The following is a 15,183-nucleotide window of genomic DNA, read 5'->3' as shown; positions in this document are numbered from 1 at the left end:
GTGTGCGTGTGTGTGTGTGTGTGTGTGTGTGTGTGTATTATATACCTGTACATGAGGTCTATCAGCATCTCAGGATCTTCCTGGTGCTCTTTCATCTTCACTGTGTCTGACAGGATCATGTGAAGGTTAAAGACCAGGTCCTGGACCTATAGAGACACAACATACAACATAGAGATTACATACTGAACCTATAGACACACTACATACAACATAGAAATTACATACTGAACCTGTAGAAACACAACATACAACATAGAGATTACATACTGAACCTATAGAAACACAACATACAACATAGAGATTACATACTGAACCTATAGAAACACAACATACAACATAGAGATTACATACTGAACCTATAGAAACACTACATACAACATAGAGATTACATACTGAACCTATAGAAACACTACATACAACATAGAGATTACATACTGAACCTATATAAACACTACATACAACATAGAGATTACATACTGAACCTATAGAAACACTACATACAACATAGAGATTACATACTGAACCTATAGAAACACTACATACACTATACACTATTTTTGCTAATGACCTGAGTGACCATTGTGTCATCGCCACAGTCAGGCATGGTAAGCTCCCGAAAACAAGACCAAGGATTGTACAGAAACGGGATCTTAAGCACTTTTGTGAACAAGCTTTTCATCATGATTTATGGCAGTTTGACTGGTCCAGAATCTCCCTAATTAATGATGTGGAGTTAGCCTGGAAATCATTCTATGATACTTTTCTTAACATCATAGACAAACATGCGCCAGTCCGCAAATTTAGAGTGAAAGGCTGTGACAATCCCTGGTTTTCCCCTGAGCTGTCCAATCTGTTGAGAGAAAGGGATGTAGCCTGGTCTAAGGCCAGGAGCTCCAAGTCGGACACCGACTGGCTGACATTTAGACAGCTCAGAAACCAGTTTACTTCCCGTATTCAGAAGGCTAAATCTGAGTACTACTTGGCTAAAACTACCTGTAACCTAAAGGACCCCAAAGAATTTTGGAAGGTTATCAAGACCACTTATGGGAGTGACATCACAAATGAATTGCCACTCAACATAGAAACTGAGTCCTGTACTGTGACTGATAAATTAACCATTCTTAATTCTTTTAACAAACATTTTATTTCATCAGGATCCTTGTTTGAGTCACTACAGCCATCAGACTCTGAACAGCAGGGGCCCCTTATGTCACCCCCCTCAAACTCAGAAACTGAACCCTTCAATTTATCTCCTTTTGAGGTGGTTGAGGTCCATAGGGCCCTAAAGAAGCTCAACTCCGACAAATCTGCAGGTCCGGATAAGTTGGAGCCTCATTTTCTCAAGGCAGCTGCTGATTTTATTGCAGAACCTTTAACTTACATTTTTAATCTCACCATCGAAAGCAATGAGATTCCATTAGTCTGGAAATCAGCCCACGTCCTCCCCCTGTTGAAAGGGGGTGTTCCCTCATCCCTTAACAATTACAGACCAATCTCAAAGTTGTGTGTTTTAGCCAAAGTCCTTGAGAAACTAATAAGTGAGCAGCTAAAAGATTTCTTAGACTCACATGGCCTGCTTTCCAAGAACCAGTCAGGTTTCAGAAAGAAGCACAGCACGATCACTGCTACTCTTAAAGTAGTCAATGATGTCATTGAATCGCTGGATTCCAATAAATACTGTGCAGCTCTGTTCCTAGACTTATCCAAAGCCTTTGATACGGTTGACCATGCCATTTTATCGAAGTGTCTACATAAAATTGGTTTATCTAGACAGGCTGTAGAGTGGTTTTCAAATTACCTGACGGATAGATCACAGTGTGTACAGTCTGCTGGTTTATCATCATCTTTCCTCCCTGTACTTAAGGGTGTACCACAAGGTTCCGTACTGGGACCTCTACTCTTCTCCATATATGTAAATGATCTTTGTATCAACCTGTCTAATGCTGCTTACCATTTCTATGCTGATGACACAGTAATTTATTGCTCATCTCCCAGTGTTGTACAAACGATGGAGTTCTTGCAATCTGCCTTTGACATTGTTCAGTCACATCTTACCCAGCTTAAGCTAGTGTTAAATGCTGGCAAATCAAAGTTTATGCTCTTCTCAAATGGGAAGAGACTCCCAGCTGATCTTCCCACACTTGTTACTGCTGGAGGGACTGACATCGAAAGGGTTGCTTCCTACAAATATCTAGGCATTACAGTGGACGAGAACCTTACGTTTAAATCTCACATAGACAAACTTGTGTCAAAGCTGAAGCTTAAACTCGGCTTCTTTTTCAGAAACAGGTCCTGTTTTTCACTTAAAGTGAGAAGTCACCTGATCTCGACCACCTTCTTACCACTACTCGATTATGGAGACTTACTCTATATGTATGCACCTGATCAGTACCTTAGAAAGCTTGATACTGTGTACCATTCTGCCTTACGCTTTGTCACGGGATGTGGAAATCGAGTGCACCATTGCACCCTATATACCATTGCAAGTTATCCATCTCTACAAATACGGCGATTTTCTCGATGGCTCTCTCTGGTGCACAAAGCTCTGCTTAAACTGGTTCCCTCGTACCTAAGTGTGCTTCTGTGCACAAAGCAATATAAGTATGCCCTTCGTTCTCAAGCTGTTCTAACACTGGAAGTTCCCCATATGAGAACTGAATTGGGAAAAAGGGCTTTTAAATATGCTGCTCCTTCATCTTGGAACAAGATACAGGAGGACCTAAAATTACCAGGACTGGTCACCCTCGGAGAATTCAAAGCCATTTTAAAATCCTACGAACTCAGTTCCCTTGGTCAGTGCAACTGTGTTTGATCATTTGCCTGTTTGATAACTTGCCTGAAATTGAAGCTTGATGTAAATGTTTTATCTGTATTTTATGTTGAAACTTTCTGCTGCCTTGCTTGGCCAGATCGCTCTTGAAAAAGAGATTTTAATCTCAATGATGCTTATCTGGTTAAATAAAGGATTTGATTGATTGATTGATTGATAAGAGACAGGGAAGCACTGATACCAATTATGATTGCTGATGCATAGTGTAATAGGAAATATAAAAATGCAGCCATTTCCATGAGCTTCGAAATGGCATCACAAGTTTGAATTTGAGCTACTCTAGTTTTTGGGTTTGGCATGGAGTTTTTGGTGTTCACTAATATATTTGGGACTGCCTTAGACCACAGTGGCTCGGGAGGTAGAGCAGTCGTCTGGTAATCCGGAGGTTCCCGGTTCGATTCCTGCTCCTTCCAGGCAGCATGTCGAAGTGTCCTTGAGCAAGACACTTAACCCCTAATTGCTCCCGATGAGCAGTTCGGCACCTTGCACGGTCGCCTCCGTGTGTGAATGTGTGAGTGAATGGGTCAAATGTGAGGAACAAATTGTAAAAGCGCTATATAAATGCACCATTTACCACAGCAATAACGTGGATTCATTGTTAAATTGAGCGCGTCGTTCCCCTTTAATCAGTGATGCGTTGTTAATATGGACTGAGCCGGCACGCAGGATAATGACGCCGCGCGCATGCGCATATGTTCCCTCGCGCACATAATAATAATAATACACTTTGTTTGTATAGCCTTTCATACAGAAACTGCAGCTCAAAGTGCTTCACAACAGAAGAAAGACAGGCATAAAATGAGCACATAAAGTGCAGACATATAAAATCAGTTTTTCACATTAGGATCTAACATCCCAACAGGCAACCTTGTTTATGGTTTGATTCAGTTTTAATATAAATAATAAAAATAAAGAGAAGATTAATTAATTATCTACTCAGTCCCAAAGTTTGTGATGTAAATATGGAATGTCCCAAGTTGCTGCTGTTTACAGAGTGTATTGTTGTCCAAAGGTGAATGATGGTGAATGAAGGGTTAAATCAAAACAGTTGTCAATTCCAAACGGTGAGACACGTCCTCATACATCATTCACCTTTGGACAACAATACACTCTGTAAACAGCAGCAACTTGGGACTTTCAATATTTACATCACAAAGAGTCCAGACGTGGTTGAAGACACCGGCCTAGCGGCTATTGTTATGATAATGCGAGGTAGCGCCGGGAGGCAGGTAAACAGACGAGCCGAGTCGAGCGCACCGCGTTCTTGAGTGCACGCGCATGCGCGCACAACCATGCATGTGCGTGCACGCGCTTTTGCTCAAATCTTTAATACTCAGTGAGCTTGCACACCGTGCTACCCCGTCCCATGAACAACGCATGCCTGCCTTTAATCTTTGGTATACCTCCCAGCCTTACAACCAATCAACCAACTAACGAACAGACCAATTGGCCAATCGGTGAGCACCTGGTCAGGGAAGGTGGTCTCTCGGAGCTCCAGGTCCTCCTCTGCGTAGGTCAGGATGGTCTTCAGGGAGCGCCGCAGGAACTCCTCGTTGAAGTTCTGAGATGTTCCCACCAGGGAGGAGAGAGACATGGTGACCTGCATCTTCACCCTGGCAAAGTTCTGGAGGAGGAACCAGAGAACATATACATGTGTTAAAGTTCTGGAGGAGGAACCAGAGAACAGATACATGTGTTAAAGTTCTTCTGATGGAGGAACCAGAGAACAGATACATGTGTTAAAGTTCTGGAGGAGGAACCAGAGAACAGATACATGTGTTAAAGTTCTGGAGGAGGAACCAGAGAACAGATACATGTGTTAAAGTTCTGGAGGAGGAACCAGAGAACAGATACATGTGTTAAAGTTCTGATGGAGGAACCAGAGAACAGATACATGTGTTAAAGTTCTGGAGGAGGAACCAGAGAACAGATACATGTGTTAAAGTTCTGATGGAGGAACCAGAGAACAGATACATGTGTTAAAGTTCTGATGGAGGAACCAGATAACAGATACATGTGTTAAAGTTCTGATGGAGGAACCAGAGAACAGATACATGTGTTAAAGTTCTGATGGAGGAACCAGAGAACAGATACATGTGTTAAAGTTCTGATGGAGGAACCAGAGAACAGATACATGTGTTAAAGTTCTGGAGGAGGAACCAGAGAACAGATACATGTGTTAAAGTTCTGGAGGAGGAACCAGAGAACAGATACATGTGTTAAAGTTCTGATGGAGGAACCAGAGAACAGATACATGTGTTAAAGTTCTGATGGAGGAACCAGAGAACAGATACATGTGTTAAAGTTCTGATGGAGGAACCAGAGAACAGATACATGTGTTAAAGTTCTGATGGAGGAACCAGAGAACAGATACATGTGTTAAAGTTCTGGAGGAGGAACCAGAGAACAGATACATGTGTTAAAGTTCTGATGGAGGAACCAGAGAACAGATACATGTGTTAAAGTTCTGATGGAGGAACCAGAGAACAGATACATGTGTTAAAGTTCTGATGGAGGAACCAGAGAACAGATACATGTGTTAAAGTTCTGATGGAGGAACCAGAGAACAGATACATGTGTTAAAGTTCTGATGGAGGAACCAGAGAACAGATACATGTGTTAAAGTTCTGATGGAGGAACCAGAGAACAGATACATGTGTTAAAGTTCTGATGGAGGAACCAGAGAACAGATACATGTGTTAAAGTTCTTCTGATGGAGGAACCAGAGAACAGATACATGTGTTAAAGTTCTGATGGAGGAACCAGAGAACAGATACATGTGTTAAAGTTCTGGAGGAGGAACCAGAGAACAGATACATGTGTTAAAGTTCTGGAGGAGGAACCAGAGAACAGATACATGTGTTAAAGTTCTGGAGGAGGAACCAGAGAACAGATACATGTGTTAAAGTTCTGGAGGAGGAACCAGAGAACAGATACATGTGTTAAAGTTCTGATGGAGGAACCAGAGAACAGATACATGTGTTAAAGTTCTGGAGGAGGAACCAGAGAACAGATACATGTGTTAAAGTTCTGATGGAGGAACCAGAGAACAGATACATGTGTTAAAGTTCTGGAGGAGGAACCAGAGAACAGATACATGTGTTAAAGTTCTGATGGAGGAACCAGAGAACAGATACATGTGTTAAAGTTCTGGAGGAGGAACCAGAGAACAGATACATGTATTAAAGTTCTGATGGAGGAACCAGAGAACAGATACATGTGTTAAAGTTCTGATAGAGGAACCAGAGAACAGATACATGTGTTAAAGTTCTGGAGGAGGAACCAGAGAACAGATACATGTGTTAAAGTTCTGATAGAGGAACCAGAGAACAGATACATGTGTTAAAGTTCTGGAGGAGGAACCAGAGAACAGATACATGTGTTAAAGTTCTGGAGGAGGAACCAGAGAACAGATACATGTGTTAAAGTTCTGATGGAGGAACCAGAGAACAGATACATGTGTTAAAGTTCTGATAGAGGAACCAGAGAACAGATACATGTGTTAAAGTTCTGATGGAGGAACCAGAGAACAGATACATGTGTTAAAGTTCTGGAGGAGGAACCAGCGAACAGATACATGTGTTAAAGTTCTGGAGGAGGAACCAGAGAACAGATACATGTGTTAAAGTTCTGATGGAGGAACCAGAGAACAGATACATGTGTTAAAGTTCTGATGGAGGAACCAGAGAACAGATACATGTGTTAAAGTTCTGATGGAGGAACCAGAGAACAGATACATGTGTTAAAGTTCTGGAGGAGGAACCAGAGAACAGATATATGTGTTAAAGTTCTGGAGGAGGAACCAGAGAACAGATACATGTGTTAAAGTTCTGGAGGAGGAACCAGAGAACAGATACATGTGTTAAAGTTCTGATGGAGGAACCAGAGAACAGATACATGTGTTAAAGTTCTGATGGAGGAACCAGAGAACAGATACATGTGTTAAAGTTCTGGAGGAGGAACCAGAGAACAGATACATGTGTTAAAGTTCTGATGGAGGAACCAGAGAACAGATACATGTGTTAAAGTTCTGATGGAGGAACCAGAGAACAGATACATGTGTTAAAGTTCTGGAGGAGGAACCAGAGAACAGATACATGTGTTAAAGTTCTGGAGGAGGAACCAGAGAACAGATATATATGTTAAAGTTCTGGAGGAGGAACCAGAGAACAGATACATGTGTTAAAGTTCTGGAGGAGGAACCAGAGAACAGATACATGTGTTAAAGTTCTGATGGAGGAACCAGAGAACAGATACATGTGTTAAAGTTCTGATGGAGGAACCAGAGAACAGATACATGTGTTAAAGTTCTGATGGAGGAACCAGAGAACAGATACATGTGTTAAAGTTCTGGAGGAGGAACCAGAGAACAGATACATGTATTAAAGTTCTGATGGAGGAACCAGAGAACAGATACATGTGTTAAAGTTCTGGAGGAGGAACCAGAGAACAGATACATGTGTTAAAGTTCTGATGGAGGAACCAGAGAACAGATACATGTGTTAAAGTTCTGATGGAGGAACCAGAGAACAGATACATGTGTTAAAGTTCTGGAAGAGGAACCAGAGAACAGATACATGTGTTAAAGTTCTGGAGGAGGAACCAGAGAACAGATACATGTGTTCAAGTTCTGATGGAGGAACCAGAGAACAGATACATGTGTTAAAGTTCTGATGGAGGAACCAGAGAACAGATACATGTGTTAAAGTTCTGATGGAGGAACCAGAGAACAGATACATGTGTTAAAGTTCTGATGGAGGAACCAGAGAACAGATACATGTGTTAAAGTTCTGGAGGAGGAACCAGAGAACAGATACATGTGTTAAAGTTCTGGAGGAGGAACCAGAGAACAGATACATGTGTTAAAGTTCTGGAGGAGGAACCAGAGAACAGATACATGTGTTAAAGTTCTGGAGGAGGAACCAGAGAACAGATACATGTGTTAAAGTTCTGATGGAGGAACCAGAGAACAGATACATGTGTTAAAGTTCTGGAGGAGGAACCAGAGAACAGATACATGTGTTAAAGTTCTGGAGGAGGAACCAGAGAACAGATACATGTGTTAAAGTTCTGGAGGAGGAACCAGAGAACAGATACATGTGTTAAAGTTCTGGAGGAGGAACCAGAGAACAGATACATGTGTTAAAGTTCTGATGGAGGAACCAGAGAACAGATACATGTGTTAAAGTTCTGATGGAGGAACCAGAGAACAGATACATGTGTTAAAGTTCTGGAGGAGGAACCAGAGAACAGATACATGTGTTAAAGTTCTGGAGGAGGAACCAGAGAACAGATACATGTGTTAAAGTTCTGGAGGAGGAACCAGAGAACAGATACATGTGTTAAAGTTCTGATGGAGGAACCAGAGAACAGATACATGTGTTAAAGTTCTGGAGGAGGAACCAGAGAACAGATACATGTGTTAAAGTTCTGATGGAGGAACCAGAGAACAGATACATGTGTTAAAGTTCTGATGGTAAGCACCTTCTTTATATCTCTTCACTGTTAGAATGGAATATTGGAACCTATTCAACTCAATCTAATGACTGGATGGTTCTTAGAGTTCCTCCAGTATGATCTGATCTAATGACTGGGTGGTTCTTAGGGTTCCTCCCGTATGTTCTGATCTAATGACTGGGTGGTTCTTAGGGTCCAGTATGTTCTGATCTAATGACTGGATGGTTCTTAGGGTTCCTCCAGTATGTTCTGATCTAATGACTGGGTGGTTCTTAGGGTTCCTCCAGTATGTTCTGATCTAATGACTGGGTGGTTCTTAGGGTTCCTCCAGTATGTTCTGATCTAATGACTGGGTGGTTCTTAGGGTTCCTCCAGTATGTTCTGATCTAATGGCTGGGTGGTTCTTAGGGTTCCTCCAGTATGTTCTGATCTAATGACTGGGTGGTTCTTAGGGTTCCTCCAGTATGTTCTGATCTAATGACTGGGTGGTTCTTAGGGTTCCTCCAGTATGTTCTGATCTAATGACTGGATGGTTCTTAGGGTTCCTCCAGTATGTTCTGATCTAATGACTGGATGGTTCTTAGGGTTCCTCCAGTAGGTTCTGATCATGGAAAACCAGCTTTTTCCTTTGATGCTTCTAACTCTTGGAAGTTGGAGGTTGTTCCTTCCTTTGCAGAGTTTAAGCGTATGATTTCTGACAATTATGATTGGTTTGTTGGTCGACACACATTGAATCTGCTTTTTCACATTGGCCCTTTATAAGAGCAAGCTGTACTCAACATTATTACTCTAAGTACATTTTTCGATTTTTAGAAACTTCATTTAATTATTTTTGAAAGCATCTTCTTTTTTTATATTTAATTTTTTTTATTATTTTTTAAACATAACATCAAATTAGACACACAAGCATTAACAGTAAACATCCAATGAAATCACCATTTGAATCATTATAAATGTAGTTTACGAGATATATACCTAATACTTGCTATCTAATACCATACATACATATGCTCTTGCTCGCTCACCCCCCCCGAACCCCCACTTGGATAATCCATCCATTTTCATTCGTTCCTAAACAGGCACTACAATTCATATGCTAGCTTTTATTCTCTCCACCACTTCTAACCAGATTGCAATGTTGGTTTCACTGACACCTAAAATTCTTGCTGTAGATATTTCTAGATAAATCACATCGAGATAGGTAAGAACCCATACCTTCCGGCACATTTTTTCCGGTTGAAACCATCGTGATGCTATCAGCTTTTTAGCAGCTGTGAGACCGGATAAAACTAGTCTCTTTAGCTGTATAGGGGCTGCAAACTGAAAAACATCATTCAACAGCAATACAGAGGGATGTACAGGTATGTTCAGAAATAAGAATTCTGATAATTGCTGGGACACTTCTTCCCAGAATATCTTAACCGGTGGGCAATCCCAATACATGTGCATAAATGTACCCTCATCTCCATTTGTACATAAGGAACATCTGGAGTCTTGTTTAAGTCCCATTCTGTTCAATCTTATAGGAGTCAGGTATGTCCTATGAATATAATTAAGATTAATTTGTTGATGGTCCGGGTTACGTGACGCAATTCGAACGTTTGCCCAGACTTCTTGACAATCAAAATCTATTTCCAAGTCTGGTATATCCCTCCTCCAGACTGAGTCTAGGGGGAGGATTCCATACGAAGACATTAGTAAGTGATGATAAAAATCAGATACGAAGCCTCTCGATGTCTCTCTTTCATAGAAGAATTTGTGATATCTGTGGTGCTCAATTGGTATCTTTAATGGGACTCCATGAGCCTTCAAACAATCCAATAACTGTGCGTAAAAAATAATATGTGGAACTGGTGAGGTTAAATTTTTTATGCATATCTTGATAGCTACAAAAAACCTGTTTGTTGAAAACATCTCCCAATGTGTGTATGCCCTGCTTTTCCCATTTGGGGTATCTTATAGGTCGTTTTCCAATAAGGAGTGCATTGTTATTGAATAGGGGAGTATGGCTATGCCATTTATGTTGGTTAGAATATTTTTTTTGTGTTTCACGCCATATCCGGATCACATGTGTAATAAGGGGGCCAAATTTCAATTCGCATTTTGAAAGCATCTTCATGGTTTAATGCATATGTTGCAGGGACTATTATAATCATCATATTGGTGTGACTGTATGCATCAAAGAGTTAAATCAAGCATTTTAAAGTGCTTTAGAGGAAATGTCAAAATATCGCGTATCGTGATATAGCCAAACAATATTGCGATATCATTTAGAGGCCGTGTCGCCCAGCCCTACATCAGATACAGGCGGTACTCACGTTGCCGATCTCAAAGTTCTGCCTCATGAGGAGGTAGAGGGAGGCGCTGGCGTGGGCTCTGATGCTGCTGATGCTGCTGCTGCAGTTCCTCAGGAGGCGCAGGCAGAGGTCAGCACACTGCTCTGTCTCCTCCTCAAACAGCAGCTCTGGGAACTACACACACACAAACACACACAGGTCAGCACACTGCTCTGTCTCCTCCTCAAACAGCAGCTCTGGGAACTACACACACACAAACACACACAGGTCAGCACACTGCTCTGTCTCCTCCTCAAACAGCAGCAGGTCAGCACACTGCTCTGTCTCCTCCTCAAACAGCAGCTCTGGGAACTACACAGCCTCAACTGCACAGCTCTGAACTCGGCAGAATCTGCACCTGGCTCGCTGATAACAAACTATCATTACACCTGGGTAAAACAGAGTCCATTCTCTTTGGATCAAATAATAAACTCAGCAAGGCCAACGGCTTATCTGTTACAGTGGGTGACAATATTGTCACAAGGAAAGATGAAATTACCTACCTGGGTTCCATCCTAGAGGCAAATCTTTCCTGTGACAAAATGGCAACCAATGTAATCAAAAAAGTCAACCAACGAACAAGATTCTTGTACCGGATCTCCTCTCTGGTAAACAAGAATACCTTGAAGACTCTAACAGGAGCACTCATTCAAGGATACTAGGACTATGCTTGCACCTCATGGTACCAAAGCACCTCAAAGGCACTAAAAACAAGACTACAAACATCACAAAACAAACTGGTCAGACTACTGCTTGACCTTACTGTACTCCCCCCTGCTCATTTTGACCACCTAGGATGGCTTAGAGTAGACGACAGCAACTTGCAATGGGCCTGGTCTACAAGGTACACTACACCACTAAGATACCCATGTACATGTCGAAATACTTCCCAAAGGTCAGTGAATTCCACGACCACAACACCAGAGGGAGTTCCACAAATCCTGTTCAACCCAGATTCGGCTCAAACAAGGGACTAAACACGTTTCGCAATTATGCCACAACAATGTGGAACGCCCTACCCACAGCCGTAAAATTATGTGAATCCCTACCCTCCTTCAAAACCGCTCTCAAAGAGCACCTACGGGTGGCTGCAATTCTAAACTGGCCCTGGTAAATGTCCAGTTTTACATTTAGTTGAAGTATGTTTTTATTATATCAAATAAAAAAGTAATTTTCCGTCAATTCACCACTGCCACAGGCCTCCAGTGAATCTGAAAGTGTCAAAATGACTACTTCTACCATGGCTACCACCGTAGTACTAAAAAGCCTTCTCACCTTAGAGACCAGTGCCCTCTGTGTAGCGAAGCAGTGCTGCAAGTAGAGGGCGCTCTGGTTGCAGGCCATGCTGTGGAGCAGGACCTTCAACACTCCTCCCAGAATGCTCTCCTTCGACTCCGTCACTGACACCGTCTGGAGGGGTGGGGGGGTCCAGGAAGACATTAGATTGGATTAGATTATATGCAAATGTGCTCAAAAGTGGATTTTTTTTAACTTGAACTTGAGAACTGCATACTTTTTTTGCAAACCAAAATACTATACTTTTATACTTATAGAACATGCATGAGCCTAGTCTCTTTTGAAAGATGACATTCTGAAGTTTCTGATACAAAAAAGTTCACTTTTAGTGCTAATGAAATAGAGTAACATAGGTCTGAACTTGAGTTGTAGAAAAACTTGTTACTCACGTTTTTCTGTAGTAGTTAGTAGTCCAGAAGTAGTATTTCCAGAACAATTGGTATCGCTGTAAAAACACCCTGGGTCCATAGCTTGAAGTATTGTGTAGTACATGTCCGAATTTCATAACAATCCGTTCAGAAATGAGTGATTAGGAGCGATTTTGGTAAAAAAAAAGATAATAAAAAAAAAGGCTGCAGAAAGCGATTTCCTCATTGACTCCAATGCATTCCGCGAAAATTTCTCTTCTTGTTTGCGCTTATGACTTTTTACCTAGATCCCTGATTCGCTCATTCCCACATGGGTACCATTTGAAAGCCACACTCATTCGTTACAACCCTGTCCAATAATTTTCGAGATCGCCAAATGATTGACAGAGGTAGAGGCTCGGGAGTCGGGAGTGGTATTTGAAAAAATAAAAAGTCTGCCGTCTACTTTGGCGCACGCCTCACATATCGCCATGTAACTCGAGAACCGCTGAACGGATTTTCTCGTCATGAAACGGCAAACAGGGCTTCGATAGGGCTTTAATTCGATATATATATATTGTATAAAAAATATGCACACCCGAGCCGCTATAGGTCGCCAAAGTGGCGTGTCACGCCGGTGGCCAAATTGTCCTCAAGAGGGCCCAGGGCCGGGCCGTTGCACGTTAAGAGGTGGATAAAATAATCATTGGATGAATTTATTACTTAAAGGTCCCCTATCTTATAAATGGCCTTTTCCAGGGGTTTGCATTGTTTTCTAGCAATGTGGGGTTGTACCAACACTGACTTGGTGTGACATTCTCATTCAGGCGTATTCCTCCAGTTCAGCTGTGACAAGATTCTCCCCCAGTGAACTAAGCCATTCAGAATTGCCTCGCTTGTCTACATAGAGATGCTGATTTGCATATCTCAGCTCCTTCTGTGGTTGTAGCCACCGCCACAATCAACAATGACCAAAACGGAGCGAGTGGAAATAATGCGGAAGCGGTTTCCCTGTCAGGCACTTCCCCAAAAGAGAGAAAAAGAGAGAGGGAGAGAGAGAGAGACAGATAGAGAGAGAGGCTCATATGGAGCAATCTCTCCTCTGTCTCTCCCCCTGCATTTGACACACACTCGCGACTTGAAGCGCACACACGTATTCCGATCCATGCAATAATATTCACGGGGGTATATATTGTCATTTGAAACAAGTTACCAATGCATTGTCCCGTGGGATTACGCCCCCCCGCGGCCAAATTAATTAGTCCCTCTCTATCTCTCTCTCTCTCTCTCTCCCCCAAAGAAAGGTATCTGCCAGTGCAGGTGGGTGACTGTCACTCAAAGCGCATTGTGAGTCTGGGCAGAAAGTGGTGCTCTACAGTACTTGATTAGAAATACAAAACAATGAATTTTATTGAAAAAAACCTTACAGATGTGTTCCATACACTCACAGGAATGGTGTAAAATTGCCCAAATAGTGAAAGAAATAGCAAAATAGTTCCCCTTTAATATCTTAGCATTCAACGGCCCTCATATGGGCACTTTGCTCTCGTCTGTCAGCTTCGGGCTGCGTTTCTATATACATTGTTGGAAAGTTGAATTTGCCGCCTTTCGATCGTCACCACACTCAACCTATTGCATACTTCGGGTCTCGAGTTACAAGATGAAATATCCGGCGAGTGCCATTTGACAGGCCGTTCCGAAGAGTGACTACGTCTGGTTGTAAACGGTCCTGAACTGACCAGTCACCGCTGATGGCGAAAATTATTGACCACCGTTGTAGCCAAGGAGTGTCTGCTCCGAAAGCGATCTCAGACGAGCACTGATTGCAACGAGAAGGGGGCAGAAGAAGACTTACCGGTAAGTGCTTTGTTTTGACTCACGCGTCTGAATGAATGGAAGCGGATGGCCCTTTTGGATAATCACGCTGAATTATTGCGGTACACACATTACAAAAACCTTTGTTAAACACAAATTTTCCATGAGATTTTTATAAACTTTTTTACTGTATGACTATAAGACTTCAGGCTATGGAACTGTTATGTTTTCCAACTCCTACCTCTCAGCTGGAACCCAGAAACATGCATCTGGTAACAAGTCAACACAAAAGTAAGGAGCGAATATTTTGTGTTCAAACCTCTGTTTCTCTATTACATTAGCACTAAAAAAAAACTTCATAATGTTACCTTTCAAAAGAGACCAGCCTCATGCATGTGCTATAAGTATAAAGTATATATATATAATATATATAATTATATATAATATATATATATATATATATATATATATATATATATATATATATATTATATATATATATATATATATATATATATATATATATATATATATATATAATATATAATAATATAATATATATATAAATATATATAAAGTATAGATATAGCTAATTACTTTGGGTATGCAATTGACAGGCGTTTTATGCTAAATTTGCAGGACTGTTAAGGGGTTAAATAATTGCTAGTAGCAACTCTACAACTCTACAACTCTACTCTGACAGTTACCCAGAGTTCGACCAGAGTTCGAACAGTTTAACCGCCCCGGACGACTTTAACGCTCAGATCTCCTCATACCTGTACGATGATCTCCAGAGTATCCAGAATGATGAGGTTGGCCTCCGTTGCTAGGTTACCATCGATAAGCGCTTCGTGCTCCAACTCTGCCCTGGTCCTGGAAACAGCAAACAGGAAGCGACAATCAGACGCTTACAAATGGCCCACCTGAGTCCCTAATCACCATGATGATGATGATGATGAAGAAGATTGTAGGGTCCTCCCGCCATCACATTCAAGCCACAGCTCAGGGGCAGAACATTACTCTCAAGTAGCCAAACATTACATTATAAAAACAAACTGGATAGTTGATTTAACTTCATTAGCTGACATATTCTAAAATCTTT

The 15,183-nt window shown here is 41.5% G+C and overlaps 1 protein-coding gene across 4 annotated transcripts in view; it reads right to left on the bottom strand.

Annotated features, from left to right (window-relative positions):
• The window catches only part of dock7 (dedicator of cytokinesis 7), a 303,680-nt gene that overhangs the window by 67,620 nt on the left and 220,877 nt on the right, over nucleotides 1-15,183 (bottom strand). For all 4 annotated transcript variants that reach the window (XM_084309449.1, XM_084309450.1, XM_084309451.1 and 1 more), the window contains 5 exons: nucleotides 14,858-14,954; nucleotides 11,899-12,033; nucleotides 10,606-10,758; nucleotides 4,296-4,454; nucleotides 46-146 (listed from right to left, as the gene is read on the bottom strand). In XM_084309449.1, coding sequence (XP_084165575.1) covers nucleotides 46-146; nucleotides 4,296-4,454; nucleotides 10,606-10,758; nucleotides 11,899-12,033; nucleotides 14,858-14,954 — 645 coding nt within the window. The remainder of the gene's footprint in view (nucleotides 1-45; nucleotides 147-4,295; nucleotides 4,455-10,605; nucleotides 10,759-11,898; nucleotides 12,034-14,857; nucleotides 14,955-15,183) is intronic.

This window comes from Notolepis coatsorum, assembly GCF_963971535.1.
Source record: "Notolepis coatsorum genome assembly, chromosome: 3".
NCBI classification, from domain to species: domain Eukaryota; kingdom Metazoa; phylum Chordata; class Actinopteri; order Aulopiformes; family Paralepididae; genus Notolepis; species Notolepis coatsorum.
Note: the sequence above shows the minus strand (reverse complement) of the source record. Positions and strands in the feature narration are given on the sequence as shown.